Source organism: Semicossyphus pulcher, unplaced genomic scaffold, assembly GCF_022749685.1.
Source record: "Semicossyphus pulcher isolate SPU_LCO1_2020_fin unplaced genomic scaffold, fSemPul1.0.p SCAF_26, whole genome shotgun sequence".
NCBI lineage: Eukaryota > Metazoa > Chordata > Actinopteri > Labriformes > Labridae > Semicossyphus > Semicossyphus pulcher.
In genome coordinates, this window is record NW_027211700.1 from 6,094,820 (window position 1) to 6,119,359 (window position 24,540).

Sequence of the window (24,540 nt, forward strand, 5' to 3'; positions counted from 1 at the left end):
TGTTTTATCGCTGCTACGGTTTTCCATTAACTTCTCTCCCTGATCCATCCATAGCACTTACTCTCACTTTCACAGCCACCCCTCCTCTCCTCCCTCCATCTCCTTCCTCTCTCCCTCAGGTGCTCTTGAGTTCAAGGGCTCTCGAAGCCTTTTCCTCAGCGGTCAATGGCTGAGCAAGACCCCTTAAAACGGAGAGAGAGAAGAAAGAGCACTCCGGCTGCAGCCTCCTCCCCTGTATCATTCACAGTTGCAGTTTGGCCCTAACCTCATCCACTCAGCCTTTTTTTATTGCAACACCTCAGCAGTGGGCAATGCTCGGCAGTCAGCAGCAACAAATACTTCAAAAGTACCGTGTCTTGCATCTACAGTCTGCCTCCTGGAAAAGATCAAATGTGTGCTCAGATTTTCTAGAAGAGACAAGCTTGACCAATAGTGCGAACAATCAAGGCAGAACAAGTTAAAGTGGGCACTTAATGAATATATTTTACCCTTATTGACTTTGAATCAGCAACACAAGGGTGTGAAAACAAAACAGTGTGTCGTTCATGTCGGTGTGTGCGCAGACGTCTGCGATCTGATGTGTGGAGACTGACGGCTCTCCGGGCAAAGCTTGACTTTGTTCCCAGAAAGGGCAAAGAGGACATTTTATCCGTGGGAGAGACACATCTGTCAGAGAGTATTACATTTTGCTACCAGTGTATTTGTAGGTATATATTTATAGTGCGAGTGTTTGTGCATGTATCTCTGTGGCTGTAAAGTGCATGCGCGCTCATGGATGTGATTTGTGATTTTAAGTGAGACCGACAGCGATGGGAGAGCAAGGAACTTCAAACTTGATTTGTGAGATGTTCTTGGACGGGGAAATTCATGAAATAAGTGGAGCAAAAAGTGCCACAGATTCAGCAGGATGAGGGGATGACAACTCTTCATCACAATATTTATAAAGGCCTTCTGAATATCACTTAACCATTTTCTTCATTGACACTACTGAATTCTTCCCTGTTAATATCATAGACGGTATAAATGAAGTGGAAGTAACCTCTGTGATGTCATTTATTTTTTTGTTGTTCGAGTTGGGTGTTTTGGGCGACACCATCTTGCTTTTTGGAGCTTCAAGGGTTCATGTTTGAGGATGGATACATCGTGCTACATCTCAATAATGGTTGACTGGTTGCTGTTGTAGCGACTTATCAATCACAGCCTAACCCTCAAATTGCACAGGATCCGTCTCCGGCGCGTTCCGTGTGCACTGCGACCTCCGGAGATGATCGTGCACATTCAAGTCAATGCTCGTGATTCCACAGCACGCGCCTCGGTCCGTCTCCACAAAAGATACGCACCGGGTCTATTTTTGACGGAGGCCGCTTCAAGCACGCTTCAAGCTGAACAGAACAGATTGTTCCAAACAGGGAGTCACACACGAAAACAGCACACAGCATCCAGTCATTTCAAAATAAAACACCATGTACAGACCGGTACAGACTCCCGTTTGGGATCTTGTAAAAAAGAACACTTTTAATTAACTAGTGTACTCAGCCATGGTAGAAGCACAGAAATCACGGAATGAACTCCAAATGAGCAGGTAATCAACCTCGGAGGAGCAAACTGAACTGTTGTTTGTGTGTTGCTCTGTTTAACAATGATGTTATTGCGTGATTTCGCAATTCTAGTGCGATCTTGTGACCTCGCAAATCCAGCTGCTTGGGCCAGTGCTCCGCTGCTTCCTGTGGGCGAGGGCTCGCACCGTCTCACGGACCAGAATCGCGGCGCAGACACAACGTGCCAGACAGTTTCACTCTAAATGGGACAGTTATTTACTAAATCATGCTGTGTTAAAGAAAACTTAAAACTAGCGAGTGAGGCCATGAACTCATTAAGAAAAAGTTAATTAAGGTAATGAACCAACTGAGAGGAAGGGTTTTGTACGGTCAGACAGTGGCGTCCATTAGAAAGTGTCACACTTTGGCACTCTTCTCTTTTCAAACTAGAGACTACATCACTTTTTTCATATAAAGCCAATGGTTAATACAAAACGTGTGGAACACAACTTGTCTTGTCTTCTACTCACCGTTGCGATCTATTGCGAAGGGGGTGTTGGTGGTGGTGATCTGGTAGTTACAGATCTGGCTGTACTGTGGGGAGCAGTCCTGGTCAGTGGCTTCCACCTGCAGGATGCTGTCGTAAATCTTGCCCTCCGTCACTGCGGCTCGATACTGTGTCTCCCGAAACACCGGGGCAAACTCGTTCACATCGTTGACCTGAATGTGCACCACAGCCCTGCAGACAGAAGGGAGCAGAAGAGGGGAGGAAAGTGGAGATTAGTGGATCACAGTCTATCATGAGCAGAGAGATTAAGTGCTATTAAGGCATTTTGCAATATGTCTGTTGCTCAGTGCACTACTTTGGTCTAGATTGCAATTTCTTACCAACATTTAGATGGAAAAATTGTTTAGTCGTTCTGGTCCACAGCGGAGGAATCCTAACTTTTGGCAAAACACTGTTTTTAAATCAGATTGACCTCTGTGGTTATGTGTGGGATGTATCAACAACTTTTGCATGGACTGAATGTCACCATTTGTTTTCAGGTGCTGGAAAACAATTTATCCTTGTCTTAGAAGTACTTTGTGTTCACTGCTAGTTAGCTTATGTTAGCATCTCTCTACACAAAGATGCATGTTGGCGTGGCAACACAACACTGCCAATCTGCAGCCTCACACAGCAGAGAGCATGGTTGCAAAGACTCTAGGCCTTTCGCTAAGTCGACACCAAACACTGGGAAATAGTGAAAGTGCTCGATTCTTATTTGCAGAGACTTATGCCAAGGGCCACTCCAACAGTTGTACACATGATGTTTACTTTACTCACCATGAGGAGTGAGACTTAGCCTGCAAATGTATAATGCACTCTGCATGTATGCAGGAAGCTTTCTAAAGTCAGAAAAAAATAACCTCAGGATGTCATCAGTTATTTCTGGGTCTTGAGACTTGCACAGCCTCCCTGTTTTAAATATAGGTACTAAAAGTCAAGATATCATGGCCTCTGCTGCCTCAATTGTGGCCATTTGTTTTTTAAATAAGTCTCTTTACCCCCAACTTTATTAAATATTTAAAATCATCCATCTATCCATTATTTATACCACTTATCCTGTTCAGGGTCGCAGGGGGGGCTGGAGCCTATCCCAGGTAAAGACAGACAACCTGCCATGCTCACATTCACATCTACGGGCGATTTTATAGTCATTAATTAACCAAAGGAGCAGGTCTTAGGACTGTGGAAGGGAGCTGGAGTACCTGGAGAGAACCCACAGGAGAACATGCAAACTCCACAGAGACGGGCCCACTTGGTCCGAACCAGGAACCTTCTTGCTGTGAGCACACGGCGCTAATCACTGCACCAGCATTCAGCCATAATAAATATCAATTCAGGAAATAATAAAACCTTAAAATACAGATTTAAAGACATGTCAAGATACCTAAGGAGCATTTACCACTGCTTGCACATCCATCCATCCATTATCTATGCCGCTTATCCTGTTCACCAAGTAGCCTGACGAGCATGTCTTTGGACTGTGGGTGCATTTGCCACTGCTTGCACAGTGCATTGATGCTGTCGCAGCTGCTGCTTTCTCTCCCAGCAAGACAGAAAACAAAGTTCTAAGAAAACAAAGAGAGGTATTTTGTGTTGCATTGAGTGTTCCTTTGCAACTTATATATGATTGTGTTGGTCTTCTTTGTCACTGACACTAGACTGTTGCCTGGATCGAAGGTACATTTGTAGGAAGAAATGAGGTATCTACTATCATGACTGCAGCCTCTCGGATGATTGTTAAGCTCGGATGCGTGGGGCAGAGTTCACTGTCGGTGATGAATTACTTTGGTAACCAATAGTCACACTGTGCTTTGTGTAATACACTCTCTGACCTGACCTTATTGATTGCTTTGGTTGTGTTGCCATATGGTAAAATAACGGGCTAAATATCTTCACCTACCACAGCCGTGCAAACCCTGCCCAGCCCTCCATATGAACCAAACTGCACTAATTAATCACTCCATAAGTGATCTTTCAGGAGTAAGTCATGTTGAGTCACACATTGTGAAAAATCCCCATCATTCATCACTTTAAAACATCTCTGTCAATACTCTCTGCTGGCCTGAAGGCAACACATTGTATACTGGATCCTTCGATTTATTGACTGCCACCCGGTGATGGATGACGACGGGACAGCATTACACAGTTTTAAGCTTTAAATACAAAGTAATCTTTGCTTTGAGAGACAACCAGGCGAGGAGGAGTACGCACTTTATAGGATTAGCTGGTGGGTAATGACGGTGAAATTATGGTATTAAAAGAAGCTGTAGTTCTCCAACATGTGGTTGTCTGGAGATGGAGACTGGGCGACACAGAGGGAGACAGTGGGGAGGCAGAGCCCAGCAGAATGGATTTCCACACTGCCTTATCTGTCCCCGTCATGAGCACACAAACACAGGAGACCGTTTGTTTCTGAGCTGCTCCACACAAACAGATGCAGTTATATGTGAAGAAAGAAACAGAAGAACAGCAACAATGAAAAGGGACTAACAAATGGGAGAATTATATTAACTTAACTTTTGTGTAGTACAGTCTGTATATGACGTGTCATTGTATGCAGACACGTACGGTTCATTAAGTAGTCAAAATGAGCTCCTCAGAGGCCGACGTCTGACCATCCGTCATGCAGTGTATGGAATTTGAGATGAAACAAGTGACATGTGCTGTAAGGCTCCAAACATCCAGGTTTCTGAACAGATGTAGACCTGTCATGGCGATGTTAATGTAAAGGCATTTACTCACATTTACTAACATGCATGTTCAGGTCTCCTTGCTGATCCTACATGCAACTTAACATGTAACTTCAAATCCATGGGTGGAACTTAAGGAAAAAGATTAGATTATTGTTTTGGCTTTTTTGCCTTTTTTTGAGTACACTGCAAAAAAATGATTTTTGAGGGTAGTAAATAAAGTTCATGCAAATTATGTAAATTATATTAAAAGTATATAAGTGAGTTAAGTTTACCTGCATTACCTAATTTTCAACAGTGACAATATCCAAAATAACATCATAAAATCTACCCAAAGATCTCGGGCCTGTACTGTAAAGTGCGCATGCGCTTGGAGGCCAGGGTTGGATTAATTGGTGCGAGTATTGCCAGTATTGGTGTGCCATTGGGGTTTAAATATTTTTAGTTAGATATACAAGAAGATAATACAACAAGAAATTAAATTCCCAAAAGGCTCCACGGTGATGCTGTGGTTAGCGCTGTCGCTTCACAGCTAGAAGATTCCTAGTTCGGACATAGGAGGCCTTTCTGTGTGGAGCGTGCATGTTCTCCCCGTGCATGTGTGGGTTCCCTCCGGCTTCCTCCCCCGGTCGGAAGACATGCTCGTTAAGTTCATTGGTGACTCTAAATTGAGTGTGAATGTGAAAAGTTGTCTGTCTCTATGTGTCAAGAGTTATTGTTACTCCTTTTTATTAAGTAATTAGTTGTGTAATCTGTGTAATCTAATGAGAAATGTTTAGTAGAATTTACCCAATTCATTTTAGTGTCTCATAGTTGTTAAATTCAAGTACTCTACATTTAAAACATAGGATAATTTACTCAATCAAAAAAAGTGCAAATTGTTACCTCAATTTTATTGAGTAGATTATATAGGTTGCTTTTTATAGTGTAGGACAGTGGATAGAGTTGGAAATGGGGGAAGAGTAAGTGGGGATGACGTGCAGCAAAGGGCCGAGGGTCAGAGTTGAACCTGGTGCCGCTGCATCGAGGGCTGTGCCTGTACACATGGGGCGTGGGCTTTAACCGCTGAGCTAAACCAAGCCCCATCCTTTATTATCTACTTCTTTTGGCATACATTCATTTATCTATTAAACATTTGCTTTTTTTATCACCACATAGCTTTTGTCTTGACATGCTCACAATGCTGGTGACGATATAGACTTGTCCATGCATGTCCGCCTGCAGGTGTGTGTGTTTGTGGCTAGCTAATGTTACTGAAAAGATGGCTAAACAGCTGAAGCTAAATGTCATCATAAAACTACAACAGCCAGTATTAGTCATCTATATGCTAAAGCATCACTGTATGAACGTTAACAAAATTGAATGAAGGAAACCTTAATTGCACTAAGAGCATAAAAACATGAATGATAAAAGACGAATTGTGAGGGATATCAAGCGACAAGTTCAATCTAGTGCTGAGTGCCGAGTTCAAACCGTATCATCAGAGCTTGTGAAGCGGCTGGATGCTGTGTAGGACAAAGGATGCGACTTCTCTTTTAGTCCGCACCTTGGGCATTCTTTACCTGCGCCCTGAAGTTAAAAGTGCGTAGTCAGACCACAGGGGGTGCAGTGGGTCTGCTATGATCTTCAGTGTGTACTGATCTGTCATGTAAGAAATGCTGCACATTTGCCCCCTAGTTATTTTGCTACCTAGTTTAAGCAGCCTGTCCAGTTTGTTCTGGTTTTGCACAGACAGTGCTTCCCCCCCAACCAAATACAAAAGGTCAGTACAGTCTCAATGAAGCTCTTGTAGGACAACTTCAGCATAGTGCTTTCTACAAGTTAGTTTTTGCACCATTTGCTGTTTATGTAGCCAGCAAGCTAGCACTAAGAACCGCCACTAAACGCACTTCAACATGGCTCCAATTCCATATTTAGCACTGTTGCTTCTAATAGAGTTTACACTGAAGTTCCAGGTCAAGGCAGATGGTTGTCCACGGTTTCAACTACATCCATTGGGCAGTCGCAAACACACTTTCACTCCTGGACACAAGAACAGAACACGCAAACCGACACGTGCAGAATATGACAATGAATAATCATTGGGCTCCAGGATTGTTGGGATGTTAAGGGAGATGCTAACAGCGGTGAAGATGGTAATAAGAAGCACTGACGGATGATGGCAGCACCAGTGTGTGCAGTAAATCCCTCAGCCAGCCTTGTTTTGTCATATTAATGACGCTCTCTCATAAACATTACCCCCCTGCCTCGACACTCTCCCCAGTGGTGAGGGAGCAAACATATGTTCCACTGCTCTGGGGCTTGTATGGAGGAACTGGTGTGTGTGCCTGTGTGTGTGTGTGTGATTTAATATTCATGCACCCAAATGCATGATATATAACTAAATGCAAAACTCTGAATATGTCTCATTGTGAGTGTGCATGCGAGTTTGTGTTTCTGCTGATGGCTCACATCTGCCTGAAACAGACGCCTGGCTCTCTAGGGCTAAGATGATTGCGTGTGTGTGCATGTGTGTGTGTGTGGGTTTTCATGTTTCTGGAACGTTGCCAAGCTAAGCCCATAGCCGCCATCTCTTCCTGTGCCCAGCCTCAGCTCATAAGCAGGGGGTCCACAATGAGTTGGTGAGTGACACAGATTCACAGCGGGGGGTTAAGTGAACCCACGGTCGCGAGAATAATCGTAACACCACCATACAAAGTGGATAAAAACGAGAGCCGAGGGGATGGCTACTTGGAAAAAGACAAAGGTTAAAGAAACTACATCACCCAAGTGAATGCAACAATCAAATCTATTACCCTGTTCCCGCTGAGCGCTAAAAGATAGCAGTGTTAGCAGGGCCAACGCAACGCAAGGCATCGCATGTGGAATCAACATTCTTATATTGGTCAACCGTGATTTGACTTATAGGTTTGTTTAAATGGAATAAATACATTTGATGTGACATTCCCCAGAACAACAGCTCAGAGCTCTTGCTTATTGAAGTGCCATTGAATCAAATTACTCCATATAATGCCAGAGGGTCGGAGTTTTTAGCAGTACAATAATGTAATAGGTCAAATCGCACTTTTTTCCAAACTAACTAACTGGTACAGTAGCCACAGAAAAGAGCTACTTGTTGATTCAGATGAGTTTATTTTAAATAAATAGTTTATAACAACTGAAGCAAAGTTTTCTTCACATTTCCTTCCCAGACCCTCGGGACTTTTTCATGGAGAATAGGCTGTATATGACACTGACGAGTGCTAGCACTAGTTGAACTGGAAGGCTACAAGCTGTGTGCAACTTTTATGCAACTGTTATTATATAAGAGAATCAAACTGATCTGAAGAATATCGACCAGTAATGTCCCTGCAAATATTATATCTAACATGCTGCCAGCCCATGTTCATATGAGACAGCAGTCTCAGGTAACACTGTGGTTGTAAATGCTAAAAGAAACTGTTGCATACACTTCATTGCTGTGCATTCATTTTCATTCTGATCTAAGACAGCTGCCGATGAAAGTTTGTTTAGTTTAGGTACAATAATGACTTGAGAAAGAACACAGACGCAGTACTACTTTGTCAAGGTTAAATGAAGGGTTAATCACAATATAATCACATGCCTATAATACCATGGTAACAGTTTTTTTTTTAGAGATCCCGTCCTTATGCACTTCCAGATTAATTGATAGTGGACTAAATCACAGAAAACAGCGTTGATTGATATAAAAATACAGTCATCTAAAGCTGTAACAGATCAGCTGTGGATCTGTTTCATTGGAAGCATGTTGGAGAGGCTCTATACTGTTTTAGACTTGTTGGTCCTGTTCTTTAAAAGAGGCAAACCTTCACACTTGGCAGGAAAAGATAACCGGACATGTTCCAAAGTCAATAGTTGGACATTTTGTTGAACCACCCCGACCTCCTCAATCTGCAGACTTTTGGGTTCATTCAACTTCCCTTTTTTTTTTGCCATTTTGCCTTTATTAGGCAGGACAGCTGAAGAGAGACAGGAAATGTGGGGAGTAGAGAGTGGGGGATGACATGCACCAAATGGCGGGAGTTGAACCTGCGATCAGTGCGTCGAGGACTGTAGCCTCTATACATGGGGCGCCTGCTCTACCAACTGCACTAAACCCACACCCCCAACTTCCTTATTTTCTTATCTTATCTTCTTCTTCTGAGGTCCAAGAAAATAACTGTTAATCCATATAGCATACTATATGTTCATGACACTGCACTGGCTAGCTGGTTAGCGCTGGTTAGCGGTGTTGCCTCACAGCTGGAAGGTTCCTGGTTTGAATCCAGGTTATAACGTAGTGGGCCTTTCTGTGTTGAGTTTGCATGTTCTCCCCGTTAGTGTGGGTTCTGTCCAGGTACTCCAGCTTCCTCCCAAAGTCCAAAGACATGCTCGTTAGCTTCATTGGTGACTCTAAAATTACCCATAAGTGAGAGGGTAAGCATTAAAGGTTGCCTTACACTAGATTAGCACTTCATCCATGTCACAGTCACTGTTGAAAGAAAATGTCTTTTATCTAATTATCAGGACAGAGAGGTTTAAGGATGTACAGAATGTGTCTCATTAGAAAATGAAGTGAATGTCAAGGTGTGTGGATGTATTTCAGTGCCAGGTGTGTTTGTAATCCAGCCTAATCATATGCAGACACAATCAGATAGCAGCTGCATGTTAAAGCCAGGTGATGCATGTTAATGCCAGGTTAGTATTGTTCCCAGCTTTATTACGTATTCATTCACACTCATTATTTATCAACACTCAACTAAACACAGCCTCTCATACAGTCATTATTGAATGTTCCCCACACACACACACACACACACCTGCAAACCCAACACAACAGCAAAGGACTCAATTAATCTTTGTCAAGAATTAGCCCAGAGGTTGAATCATCAATTTCCTCGTGTATGACTCGAATGGAAATAAACAAGGCGTGCTCTTCCAATGGGATGAAATGCACAGCAAAACACAGGACGGGAAGCTCATCAATATGCAAGGAAATTCCACTTCCACATTGACTTGCACCCTGAGGCGTGAGCAGAGAACTCCACGGGGGCCTGTCTAATCTCAGTACAAGGTGATTAAAATGCATGATAATCCAGTTCAATGTTTAGCTCCTGCTTACTTCACAGCAGATAGAGTGGGTCAAATTATTGACGGATGGCTTGGACACTAAAAACAGAGGAATATAGAGGAAGTGATACAAATGAGTAAAGCTGTAATCACTGGTGGAAAGATCGCTTTATCCTCAAGAGCGTTTGTGCGCAGATAAGTGATTGACTTTCCCTTCGCGTGACTCTGCTGACAAACCCGTAAGCGTCCCCTGATGTGCTGCGACACCGGATCGTGGTTTGAATCCGGGATGGGAGCGGGTGTCACTTTCTTTTGTCTGGTAACCAGAGCAGACAAGCACAGATGGTGCAGCTCCTTGCGGTGCAGATTCCTAATTGAAACAAGGCGACTATACTCTCCTATTACATTATGTTAACTGAATATAAACAACATATTCCTACTCTTTTTTTTTTTTTTGTCTTCTCAGGAATAATAATCGCTTCAACTTGACAGAATGAGGTTTCACTCATATTAGCATCAAGTTTGACGTGAAGCGTGAAGATTGTTGGAAGAATAAAGCAGCGACACGTTGACAGGGCGGCGCTATCTGTGTGGTGTCCCCAGGTTTCCTCGCTGCTTGAATTTGTCGTTACAGCTTATGCTAACAAGGAACAGCTATTTGGCCCACTTCTTCACTCATAAGAAAGCGCCTTTTTTTTTTGTTTATGTCGAGTGCGTCTTGTTTCAAAATCAGCCAATCCCCAGCTACGGACTTTGTCCTTTTTATATGTAAATGTAGGCATATCAGTGTGAGTGTGACTCAGCATTTGGGATATGTGAATGTGTGTGTGTGTGGGTACATGGCTGTCCTTCAGCTAGCTGTTTGTTGAGCTAATTAGCCCTTCCAAACTGCGGGGTGTGTATGAAACAGCCCTCTAAGATTCACTAATGATGACTTTAATGGCCACACTGTTGCCAAGCAGTGAGCGTGTTTGTTTATGTGTGGCTTCGTGAACAAGACAAAACATCTGTGTGTCGAAATAACATCTACATCTTCGCTCATACACACACACATTTGACACACCTTAGGGGCCTATAACCTAAGCCTGCTGTGAATGCATTAGCCCCCCAACAGCCTCCAGGCACTTGACCCGCGGGCCGGTGTTAAAGACACGTGTTGCGGTTAAGTGCGAGTCCTGGGGAGGATTATGAATATGACATGTTTTGTTAGTCAGTGAGATGTCCCTCATGCCTAATTACTCCACGGCAACAGGAGAATCTTGCACAGAGTAAGGTGTGTGGGGAATGGTGAGGCACAAACAGTACGGAGAAACTTGTCTTCGGATGCTAATTAGCGAGATTATGAGGTTGTTTTTCACCTCAAAGGCTCGGCGCTTCCGTGGCTGGGTACTCTGGTAAGTTTCGAAATATCGTCGGGATTTTTTTCTGAGGAATAATGGCAAATGTTATGATCTGTTTGGTAAAGGTGTTACCCCAAGACAGTGCTTTCTAATCTGTTTTGCTTGTAAACCCATTTACAGAAACACTTGTGGCCCCCTGAGTAGGAGCGTGAGCAGTTCAACGATTCCATTTTCATCTGAATATTTTATGAGCTGTTAAGAATTAAAACCATATTAAAAGTGTTTCACAATAAAAGAGGCGTCAGTTTTATAGCTTTTTGTCCAGTTGTTGTGTTTTCTTATATTCTATCCTGGTAATGGTAAATGGAATGCACTTATATTCTAGTGTTCAGACCACTCAAAGCGCCTTCACACTACACGTCACATTCACCCATTCACACACACATTCATACACTGATGTGATGCGACTATGCCAATCTTCATTTGGGGTTCAGTGTCTTGCCCACTTGCAGCAGACTTGAGAGATGACCAACTCTACCACTTAACCAAAGCCGCCCCTATCATCTTGTGATTCCTTAAAATCAAACTTGTGACGCCTCGTCTTTGAGCTACTTCTGTATTACCGTGTGCATTTAAAGTCACATAATAATAATAATGAATGCATAATGTGCATTTTGTACACAATGATTCCTATTAATTTATTAAGTTTAGTATGACCTCAGTCTGGACTGTGACCTTATAGGACCACATGCGTCATTCAGACTACAGTTCGCACCAAAGACTGTATAAAAAGATGGACGACATGACAGCTCCCTAAAAGTGGAGCCAAACCCTCTCTATCGCCCCCTGCTGACTGGCTGCAGTATAGTTCATAAAGCCCGCCTCCTCCATGTTAACAGATGAGACATGAGTCAAACTATAAAATCAAAATACACGTCAAATACATTTTTCTCAAACATGGTTTCTGTCATTATAGTTAGTTCTTATCATGCTGATTTATGTCCAAGTGTTTTCTGACAAGTTTACTTTTAATTAGTTATTTGATGCTGTAAAAAAGGATGATTGACAGCTCTGTTCACAAACACGGCCCCTGCAGCCGATCTGTTCCGGATTAGCAGGAGGATCGGCGAGAGGAGACGTTACATATTCCATATCTGTGAACATTTGCTTCAGACCAACACAAGAAGCTGTTCTGCTGTTAAATATGCCAACGTCTGGGATCTTTGCCGGGTTTTTTCCGGTTATTTAAGTGTGTGTTTTGGTTAGCGGAAGTGGCCACGGTGGCTACACCCAACGATCTCTTCTGCACAACTCTGGCTCCAAATTATGTCACCAGCGCAAGATGGCAGCGCCTGTCACGGGGGTATTTTGGCTTCAATTTTGTACAATGAGAGCAGATGGAGACACTTTATCCACCTTTATTGTACAGTCATTGGAGTCCACCTCTCAGCCGAGTCACGTGCAAAGGTTTCCTTTTTGATATTCAGTTGGTGGTTGAAAGAACAAAAAGAACAAAATGACATAAATGATATCAGTCTATACTGTGGCCTGCACACTGGAGTCATGAAGGTTTGTCTGTGTTCATAAAATTTAGGTGAGGTGATGTTGAGATAAATCATTTCCTGCTCACCAGATGATTCTTCTCAGAAGGACCGGCAGTACTTGACACTAATTAAAATTGTCCATTAACATCTCAGCTGGATTGTTATCCAGTTAAAACCAATAGAACGACACTAAATGGACATTTATCACCTTTATGGCTCTTTACGACTCAGTCTGGGAACACTTTACACTGCAGTACAAATTGTTCATTTGGCAGAGGTCAGCCCTCCAGAATCGCAGATTAATTTGTGTTTCATTTAAAGCTGACCTGAGCAGAAACGCTCTCAAGGAGTTTTAGGTGAACTCATTCGAGCTTTGCACTTTGCTGACAAGTGACTAAAGCTTCCAGAGGCAGCCAAGTGAAATATGTCAGAGGGCAGAGAGAAGCCATGTGATTCAGAGCCGGCAAATCTGTCGGCTGTTATTTTAGCTTTCTGTTTATGAAGCTGTCTGTTTCTGACAAAGTCACCAAGAGTGGAGGAATGTAACACTCTCACTGGCTTTGCAGGATGATGCATACATTCAAAGTTTGACATCTCATTTTGAGTAGGAAACAACATTTCATATCGGTGCCAAAAAAACCCAGCATTTTAGTCACACTGAGAGACAGATTTGTGCAGCCGGAGCAGAGAGCGCATCCATTTGTGAGTGCAGAGGCAGTCTGACGAAACTCTGGAGTGTGTAACAGAGACAGAGGGACTGACAGACAGAAGGACAGACGCAGACAGCAGGAACTAGCTGAGCTGTAGCCAGCGAGGAGGAGGAAAAAAAGGAGTGAGAAGTAGGGCAGCAGTCAGCGGTAAGCAGAGCAAGGAAGAATAAAGGAGAGAGTGAAGTTTAAACTCATCCTGTGTCACTCCTGATCCTCTCCCCTGTCCTCTTTAGCTGCTAATTTTCCTGACTGCTTTCCCTCTCTGCTGTTGACTTGTCATGTGTAATTTGAGCACCGCCTGAGGCGGAGATTCTTTTTCTCCTTCTTCCCCGTTAGCTTCTTTCTAAAAAGGAGAGAGCATGTGAGTGGCGCGGCGAAAGGCCAAGCTCATCCTTTGAGAGTTGCCAGCGAAAGGACAGACCGTTTAAAGTGTCCCTGAATTCACTTCCCCTCCAGCATCCACCTGTCTGTGCCAACAAAACTGGGTCTGCGTCACAGCGGGGCAGTAAGTTATGTTGATATAAGTAATAGTGCGACACAACAGAATGCCTTAGAGCTGAAAGGAAATAAAACATGATCAACAGCATGGAAATACATGAGGATGACTACTTATGTGCGACCAAATGTCTGTTGATGAAAACAGGTGTAGAAGGCTAAGTGTTCATTTGTCATTTAGTCGCAGGAACACCTCAAACTCCATCCACGACCTGCCCCCTGCCTGATGCCTTTGCGACTGTGAGACCTATTTTGTTTTATTTTTAAAGATGTTTTTTGGGCTACTCTTCTTTTATTGATAAGACAGCTGAAAACAGACAGGAAATACTGGGAGCACAGAGTGGGGGATGACATGCAGCAAAGGGCCGAGGGCGAGAGTTGAACCTCTGTAGCCTCTGTATATGGGGCGCCTGCTCTACCCACTGAGCTAAACTAGCGCCCCTAGAGCTTTTTGTGTTACCAATGCTTTTCTGTGTTGAAAACAATCTATGGTGTCCTTACTGTTTGTTCCAACATACTTAGAATAATTTACACTTTTGCTGTAAGTATTGTCCTTAGCACACAGCTTGCTTTGCGCGTGCACTTGTTATATTTATTTATTTGGTGAATGGCAGGGTTGTGACAAAGTTCGCTTTACTCAAGTCCCAGGTAAGTCTCAAGTCATTTGGTCCAAGTCTCGAGCAAGTCTCGAGTCATTTTTTCTTGGGTAAGTCAAGTCAAGTCACAGGTTATGTCAAGTCAAGTCAAGTCACGAGTCAAGTCACTTTTTTTCCACCCAAGATCCAGCAATCTTACCTGTAGTATCCTGCCTTTATAAAGAGATAACACGAGGTATTAGTAGCTTGTCTAATAATGACCGATTTGCCAATTTATATAACCTGTTCAAAAAGTATGACAATGAATTGTATCTGTGTTATCTTGGCACAGACGCAGCCATGATGATGGTCTGCTCTGAGACCGTATTGATGGGTAACGAGTACGACTGATGAGGCTTCTCTTTGGGGCTTTGATGTTGCGTGTTGCCATAGCGAGTAGTTTGACTGACAGCCAGTCATCCAATCACGACAATCACATACCGGGGAGCTTTTTGAGTCGTCCAATCATGATTCCCAGTTTGCACTGCGTACAGACTTGATAGTTAGACAGAAACGTAACAATTTTATCATTTTATATTTAACAGCTAACATTCAAACACACGCAAGTCATCCAAGTCATCATGCCTCAAGTCAAGTCAAGTCTCATGTCACCAAAACAGTGACTTGAGTGAATTCGAGTCCAAGTCACCAAGTCTCAAGTCCACGTCTCTGGTAAATGGACTACTATTATATAGCCCTAAGTGCCAATTGTCATCAGTCCTAACTAATCTCATTCACATCAGACCCTTTCAGACATCGATAGGATTGCCTTCAGGAGCAATTTGGAGTTCAGTGTCTTGGCGAAGGACAGTTTCACATGACTGCAGAGCCGGGGATCGAACCGCCAACCTTCTGATTAAGACAATCCGCTTTACCACTGATCCACAGCCACCTATTTTTACATAATAAAGACACATTATATAGGTTCTGTATTTGTCTTTAATTTAGCATAATGTTAACAATGAAACTTTCTCAGCTCTGGAACTAAAAACATTTTTTGATTCCCCCAAATGTATACTTGTATAATTAATATCTTAAACTTAGTGCGATATTAGCTTAAAATAACTACAATGAGGAAATCCTTAAGTCGGGTGCAGCTACAGAAATAAAAGCACAGTTGCGAGGGGGCTGGAGCCAACTCCAGCTGGCCAGGAGGCGGGGTTACACCCTGGACTGATCGCCAGTCAACAGGGCTGACACCTGGAGGGAACACACGCATGCACGGGGAGAACATGCAAACTCCATACAGAAAGGCACCTAATGTCCGAACCGGGGTTCGAACTAGGAACCTTCTATGAGGCAGCAGCGCTAACCACTGTACCACCGTGCAGCCTCAAGCAAAAATCCATCACTTTTTTTTTCCTTTTACAGAAAAGGTCACAAACAACAAACAACAAACAGCAAACCACTTACTGTAAATACAAGCTACGCTCTACTGATTCAAAACATTGACAGAGGCTTGAAAACCCCTCCTTCTATGTTTCCAGGATTGGTGTATATACATTGTATGTCACGTGTGTGTGTGTGTGTGTGTGTGTGTGTGTGTGTAAGCAAGACAAGATGCACGATCTCTGTGCTCGGCTCCATTGTTGGCGGAGGTTGAGGGGGTTGAGCTGGAAGGCAACGCGGGGAGATGTGCAGCGTGCTGAAAGGCTTTTTTTTTTCTGTAGACAGAAGCTGCTTTCAGGAGAGCCAACAAGTGTGACAAATTGTTTTTATCAGTTGACCTCTTGAAAGTAGTCTGCTGGTGCTTGTGGAGGTGGATTTGGGTGTTGTGTTGTATCTGTGCTTGCAATGGATGGGTCTCAGAGCAATCTGGGAACAAGCTGTAGCTGAGTGGACGGCAGGAGGAGATGAATACATTTTGTGCTTACTTATTAACTTTAAGGCAAAAAATCTGCAGTTATTTCAAGCTTTTATTAAAAATATGGTTACACTGTCCAGCTTTAAGCCTGGACTATTATAAATCAGTGTTACATAAACTGTATTTTATTGTTTTATGTGAGTTATTGTCATTGGGAGAATACTTTTATTCATAAGACATGCATTACTGTGCTTTCTTTTGGCGAGCTGGTGGAGGGAGGGGCCCCTTTAATCTTTTCTTACGCATCAAAAAAACACATAATTTTCATTCTTAAAATCCTGTTTTGTCTCCATTACTTTCATTTTCAACTTGAGATTGATTTTTTAACAGAGTCATCTGATTTTCCATCTCTTAGAGATGAGAGTAGAGGAGTGTATGTTCATCTAAGTGTAATCTAATTTTTTCTCCCCTTACTCAATTCTGTAATAATTTTTGAAAAAGTCAATTAAATAAGCATTTCACCTCATTTAGAATTACAGGTGAAAGCAGTGAATATAGCCGTGCATGTTGACGGATGCATTGTGCGGTTGCTTTTCTGTTCTTCATTCACTGGAGAAATAAAAGTGGCGTATAAGGCGGGAGTATGTGGAGCATGTTGAACACATGGTTCCATAATTCTGAACATGTCTGTAGAAGTTTGTCTTTGCATGCACACCTGCTTTTCCATGTGGTGTTACATAGAGTTTTATGCATTTGGCCTAAAGTGTGAAGTTGCTAAGAACTTCCTTTTGTTTGTTCTTCATAGGAACGCCCCTACAACTTGAATGAGAACTTCTCATGGACGTTATTTGTGCTTGCAGCTTGTTGCAACGATGCAAAGTCCATGTGTGGCCCCTAACCCCCAATACTATCAAACCGTCTTCTGTCCTCAGGTGCTTTCATTTGCACACTTGAGATTGAAATGGTTTTCTGTGAGAGACCTGGTCAATTACTTTCAGTTTATATAGAAAGAAATCACTAAAGAATGACGTACATCTAGCACGCAAGGAGAAGACGAAATCCAGCTTAAATCAGGCAGTTGCACTTCTCAATTACATGGACTTTTAACAGGGCTTTAAATTATTCCAAGGGCACTAGATAATGTAGTTGTAAATGATGTGCAGATTATTATTCCAAGTCCAAGGAGCAAAGAAGCTTAAGATTTTTTTCCCGAGCTCAGTGCAAACCCTGTGAACCTGGTGAGGAAGCACCCTGGTGGAACGTAGCTGAAAACTGCCGGCGGTGTGGGTCAGAAGATTACATAAGTTTGGTCACAGTTCCTCTAAGGAGAATTTGTACCAGAAAGCGGGGTCTATGCAGAAGTTGTAATGTATTGTGCCTTAAGAAGTCTCTGTTGTTGCTTCCATTTTTCGTACTTACTTGTGGGACTTTTTGCCCTCTGTGCCGCCGGGGCCAGAACCGCAGTCGTGCGCCTGGATGATGAAGGTGTATTCCTTCTGCAGCTCGCAGTCCACCAGGCCGCGGGCCCTCAGCTGACCCTCACCAGAGGTCCCGTTCAGCACCACCGCCTCAAATGGAGCCTCCAGGCCGTGGATGTTGAACGCACAGATTTCTCCTAGGGATAAGAAAGAAGGGAGGGAGGTCAGTGTTAATCAAGTGTTGAATACAGGTGTATGAAAACTCGGCCTATGACAGAATGTTTTATGAATGCTTATTATCCGGTATGCCTTGCTCACAGTTAATTTATTAAGGGAATATAACAGAGGTCTTCATGGGTCTACCGGAACCTGAGAACCCAGACGGGTTCAGGTTCGGGTCCATGTATTACGTAGTCAAACGGGTCCGGGTCGGGACTCGTTCTATAATCCTTGGTTCCGGTTCTGTTCAACATTATGTGTAATACCCGAATGGATCCGGGGAGACCCGGCCTTGATAAGAAAGTGTTCATGATTAAAGTGCTGTGTGCGTCTGTGTGTGTATTTTAACTTGCAACAGTGTGCCATTTACATGAGAACGTGAGGTAAATAAAGTGGGGAAAAAAGGAAGAAAGAGCAACGAGTCGAGTGAGGTGTCACGTGACTGCAGGTTCAGAGAAAAGTTGAAGGCAAAAACGGTAAAGATGGATACCTTCCTCGCTGATGTGGACTAAAAAGCTAAAAGAAAAGAAATGTAAAGAGGTAAAACCTCATTGATGCAAATTGTGGACAAAGACGAGAAGAAAGTAAGCACAGTTAAGTGCAACATGTGTGTGTGGCTTCTGAATAATAATAGACGGTCCGGGTCCGACATTTCTTAGTTCTGCACGGGTCCAGGTCCCAGCTTTTAAATAATAAACGGGTCTGGTTCGGTTCTGGGTCGTACAATTACGAGTCTCTTTTTGGACCCGTGAAGACCTCTACAATATAAGCCACGTTTCCAATGAGGGATTTTGGAAGAAGTCATTGCATTTCCACAGCAAATTTAATTTCAAAGGGACAGTAAGACGAGAAAACACATCTGTTTCATAGGACAGGTGTGTCGGACAGGAAAAAACCTGTCAAAACTGCAAGTAAACTCCAGCACACTGTCCAACTTGCAGAAAATACGTTTGCCTGATGAAGGTCAAGTACCGAAACTTTACAAGCAAATACATTTATGCAAGTTTGACAGCGTGCGGGAGTTTAAGGGACAGTATTTAATCACTGAAAAAGTTCCTGCTCAGGAGTTAGTACTTTTCAAGAGTACAGGAACTTTAGCGGGGCTTGCAGAGTTTAAAGTCTGATTGTTAGACCGTTTCATTCCAGCCTGAACATTGAAAACATTGGCAAAAAAGTTTGTTCCTTTAAAACCTCTTTCCTTCACATTTTCCCTCGACAGACCTGCTGGTGTACCAAAGATCCAGCATCTCCTAAATACTGCTTAGTAAAGGGAAGAGTCCATTCAGAAGTGTATGTATGCTACAGGAGAGCTGGGCAGGCAGGTACAAGCTCCCACTGAGTGTTCCTCCTGTTCAGTCACCTTGGGAAATAATTTCCACCTCCCACTGTAGAATTACGTATGTTATGTTGAATGCAAACCATGATACAGGTATAACAGATCAGCGGGAACTCACACAGGAGTATGATAAATAGATCATATTCACAGCATTGCACCTGTGTAATTGCTCTAGAGCAACAAACACCAAGGACGGTCCTGCTGTTCGGCCCCCCTCCCGACCACTAGACGTACTCTGTATCGCACCAAAAAACAACATACAGCACAATTGAGTTACGCGAGGCTCAAATAAATCTACGGCGCCTCAAAGTCACCCTCGTGGAGAGATATAGCGGAGGAAAATCCATTTAAATCCAGAGTGAGTGAGCTGACAAGAGCAAAACAAAAGAGGCAAGAGGCGGCTGACATTTATTAGCCGGCCGTATAAAGAAGCGCTCCATTTGTGGAGTTTTTTCTGTTTTTTCTCTCCTTGTAGACTCAACTCGACCTCGTGCTTCCACCAGTGGGATTTCAGGAAATCACTTACCGCGCCCGGCTCACACCCTGACCTGTGACAGCTAATTGCTCTGATATCACTTAAACTAACAGCAACGACTAAATTGGATTCCCAAACAGCTTTGTGTGTACATTGCTCCTGGCAAGTTCTGATAAGAGCAACTTTATTTTCCCCCACCTTCCGCCTTTCTCTCCTCTTTCATCCTGCTTCTGTCATAATCCCCCCTCCACCTCACCTCACCTCACCCCACACCCCCCCTATTACCCTCCCTCTTCCTGTTGGGGCACGGGCTCTGAAATGACAATTCGCCCACAGTGGAGCTAAAGGCAAAACGATAAAGAAAGAGCAGAAAAAAGGAAGAAAATGAGAGAATGGGGGTGTCGACACTGTGCGCTTGCTGTAAAAGCCTCCCTCCTCTGTATTGCCTGAACAATGACTTATCAGAGTTAAATGGGCCCCCACAATATAGAGAAGCATGGCTTGCCGCGGAGAGCAGAATCATAAAAATGGCATTGAGCAAACGGTGTGCGACGGGGAGTGACGGAAGATGCAACAGTCTTGATGTGCTGCTTCTCTCAATGGTGCGCCACCGTACGAAACAGGCAAATGGAAAATCCATCACTGCTGGAGCGAGAAATAAATCCAATATACACAGGAAAGCGCAGAAGCTTCCCATCAGGGCGAATATGCTGAAGATATGCTGATGGCGCACAGCCACAGCTGAGGCCGGGTGGCCCGACATGCTCCCCGTGATTTAATTGTAGCCGGTGGGGGAGCTGTGAGACGGGTCAAGGTGACCGCAGGAGGATGACCTCCCTCTTTTAAGACTCAAATGAACACTCAAACAGCTCAACGGACCAGTCGCTTTCTTCCTTTCTTTGCAAACCTCCGCCTATCACTTCCCTCCAGAGCTGATAAGTGTTCCGCCACCCGCGGAGAGGCAAAGATGGCTGGCGGAGGGAGGGAGGGAGGGACGAGGGTGGAAGTGCTGGCCCCGGCGGCAGCGGAGGAACAGATGTTGGGCGGCTGGCACTTGGCAGAGGGAGAGAGCTCACACACGCTAATTACTGCGCTAAACTGTTAGCTAAATATGTGTCGCCGCGTCACATTAGGCTTTTAAGAGGTAGATTTATGGTCAGAAGGAACTCTGTTTTCTTGAAGGGGGGCCGTTTAAAACTAATGGATGCAAACTAATGGATGTGGATGCCACAGTGTTTTTCTTTATTGGTCTGTTTGCTGGGTTATCATCACTGTTTGGTAATTTGGGATAATTAATTGTTTTTATGATCTTCAACACTCCACGTAGGATATTTGGAACATTTTGAATCACTATAAGCTGTACGAACCTTAAAAATGTTCACACTAACGCACTTGACTTTTTAGACCCTCTGTTTGTCTAATTCTTTCCTCAACCCTGTTCTCTGCCACTATAATTGCTTATCCCTTGGGCATGATTACATTTTCATTTAATCAAGTCTAAATTAATGACTGTCTATTAGTGGGACTGTGCGCTCAGGACCTAAGCTGCTGTCCTGCTGGTGTCGGAAGTCGTGCAGCGCTCCACACCTCAAGGGAATCTGGCACCCGTCCACGGTAGACTATCTTTGAGGACACAGAGCTCATTATCAGCGAAGGCAGAGACGCTTTACTGGCAACGGTGGTTTGTATTTGCAGAGCTGGAGGAGTGTGACAAAGTATCGGGGCCCCAGCGCCTCGGGGCCCCAACTTATTATCAAAGCTGACAGAGCATCGCTGATGAGCCGCCTGCACATCCGAATATACACACGAGCTGTGTTTGCTGCAAATGCATTCTCCTCTCGCATGTAAGTGCATAGATATGCACAGCAGCTGTTTACTGAGCGTTTGAGTGAGAAGTAGGAGAGGAGATATCAGGCGGGAAACAGTCGCACCGCTGAGAGGAAGAGGAGGAAGGGAGAGATATGAAAGGAGATGAAAGGAGGAGCTGGGAACGTGGCCACCGCCTTAGGGCAGTTCCGATCTCCCTGCTGGAGAGTGACCAAAGCAAAGGCATGAAAACACACACTCACATTTACGCAAAGTGTGCCAGTTCTGCAGCTTTAATCAGAGCTGACATGCCTTTCATCCTCCTACTGTTGCAACACACACCGCATAGACAGCAAGTAAATCAGATTACTGGATATCACACTGTTACTGAGCACATTCTGGACCCAGCGTCAGTTTTACTGGCACCGAAATCTTTGCACCCACATGTTCCTAATATTGTATTAGTAAATCACACATACACTTTGGCGGAAATAGTATTAGAAAGCTTAACTAAGGGCTTTACCTTGTCCTAATTTCACTGCTTATAGTATTTCAGGCACTCCTCCAAATTGGCATGAGAGATTGTCTCCACGTCTTCGCCTCTTTATGGTACTAATGTTAGCTGTCTGATATCACTGGCATTGTTACCATTATATGAGTACTAGCAGGCTATTAGAATTCACAATACATTTTTTATATACCATTATTAAGTGTTAGACTAGTATGAGTCTTTACCCCATGCAAACAACATCAAGGCTTGATTGGAACAACAAATTAAACACACCCTTCCGAGCCCTCTGTGTGTTCAGGAAGTGGCTAAGAGCAGACACTTAGCTGCTTGACGTCTCTCCCACAACAAACCACAAAGTCACATCTCTTTTTCAGCCTGCTGTCTGTGACGCTGAAATTAAACCCAATACCGTATAGTCTTTACTCGGGAGATTTTACAAGAAATGTCCGCCTAACAAATCCCACAAGGAATAGAAAAACTACATTCAAAGTTGTAGCTAATGTAGCTTTTTCTTGCTAATTAGCTAGTGTGTACCTATATGGGGACTTAGCAGTGAGCAGCTAAAACAGAACAGTGTTATAAAGATAGGAGCGTTTGCTCCAGCTCATATTAAAAGATCAGGTAACTGCGTTTTTAAGTTACCTTCCCGTTGTGTTCACCTAACGACACCAAGGTAAAAAACCACCATTGAGGTTGTGTGTGTGCCCAGTTTATTTTGGTAAATTGGATTTAGGGCAGGCAGTCCCTTCCCAAATAAACTGCTTACCAGCACAGAATATTTTTTAGAAATCTGCTCAAAGTTTAGAGAGAGGCAGAAAGAGAACTACTGCTGAGTCCAGACTCGGAGAACGAGAAGAGAACGAAGTCGCTTTCTAAAGTCTTCCCTGGACACAGCTGTGCAAACTTTGTTATATAAAGCTTAGTACCTTAAAGTGGCAGTACGCAACATGAACATTCCAATGGAAAAAAAACCTTCTGCCTCTCTGTGTTACTCCGCTACACCAAACATGCACGCGCATTTCACGACTGGTGTGTGCCGCACAACTGTTGTGCGGTACGTCTCTCTGCAGCACCGACGCAAGGAGAGAGAGAGGAGAGTGTATTCCAAAACATACACTTTTTTATTGCTGGAAAAATGTTCAAATACTACTAAAGTTAACACTATAGTTATGATTCTTGGTGTGGACAACCTTTTTACCACGAGGTGTTGGAGCTTAGTGCTACCGTTAGCTGTTACCGTTAGAGCTACCGTTACCTGTCAGGAAGGAACAGGGCAACGTCTGTATTGCATCGCTCTTCAGCCCCTTACACTCCCACTCGTCTGATCCCTCTTTTTAGTTTTTTTCTCCTCTAAGCTCTTCTTTCTTTTTGCTTCTTTAGCAGCACATGCCGTTGTCAGCAAAGGAGGTACGGGAAAATTACCGCAAGCTGCCGTAGCTCCTGACAACCTCTGCGTGCACGCTGCCGACACAAGTCACACAGAAACCGGATTTGTACAGGGTCGCTCTGATTGACTAGTTAAGTGGAAAGCTAACCCTGATTTGTTATTTGATTAGGACAATTTTTTGACAAACTAAATAGAAAGGTGCAGGTGCTTACAGTCACAGATCGGTTATCAACATAATTTCAATATAATGTTGTTAGGGAAATGCAATGATCAAAATGTCTTATTTTAACCAAATACTCATGAAATAATGTCGCCTACTGTAGCTTTAAATATGTGCGGGAATCTCTCACATTATAGGTGCTCAATTGGCGGGACATAAATATTTTACGGCTACATATTCTGAAATCCAGGCCCTGTGTAAGGTTCACACTTACACTCACAGTTGTCATGATTTAAGCAGCTTTTCCAATTTACATTTGGCAGAAAATTATCTCTGGTATTAGTCACCCGTGTAACCTGCTCGCCTTCGTTTGAGGCGCACAGACAGAACCACACATCCACGAGCAATCTGGAATACATGGATACACCCTCACTCACACTCACGCTGCAAACCCTCTCAGCTGCAGCGCACAGATAGACTGTCAGCCTCATAACTCTGAAGAGGGCCGAAATTGAAAACGCTATAATTATGCTCTTCATGAAATTAGCCAGGCGAGGAAAAAAACACAATTGAGAAGCTGTCCATTCTGCATATAAGGATTAATACTAATCAAGCCTGCGCGTTCCGACTGGAGCACATGAAACCTGCAGTGGAGGGTGTGTACAGCTTGTACAGTGTGTGTCAGATGTGGGATTTTTAATTAAAGACACACTTTCTCAACAGGGGTTTACAGCGGGGGAGGGAATGTGTTTGTGCGTATGACTGTTGCGGTGGGGGTGTGAGATGATTTACTCGACCGTGCGGTTGCCACCCCCCGTCTCCTCAATGTTAATTACATTAAAGGCTCCTCTC

The 24,540-nt window shown here is 43.6% G+C and overlaps 1 protein-coding gene across 1 annotated transcript in view; it reads right to left on the bottom strand.

Annotated features, from left to right (window-relative positions):
* The window catches only part of LOC138604611 (calsyntenin-2-like), a 298,135-nt gene that overhangs the window by 105,738 nt on the left and 167,857 nt on the right, over window positions 1-24,540 (bottom strand). Inside the window, exons 3-4 of the mRNA XM_069676563.1 lie at window positions 17,796-17,991; window positions 2,069-2,277 (exon numbers count right to left, since the gene is read on the bottom strand). Of these exons, the coding sequence (XP_069532664.1) occupies window positions 2,069-2,277; window positions 17,796-17,991 (405 nt within the window). The remainder of the gene's footprint in view (window positions 1-2,068; window positions 2,278-17,795; window positions 17,992-24,540) is intronic.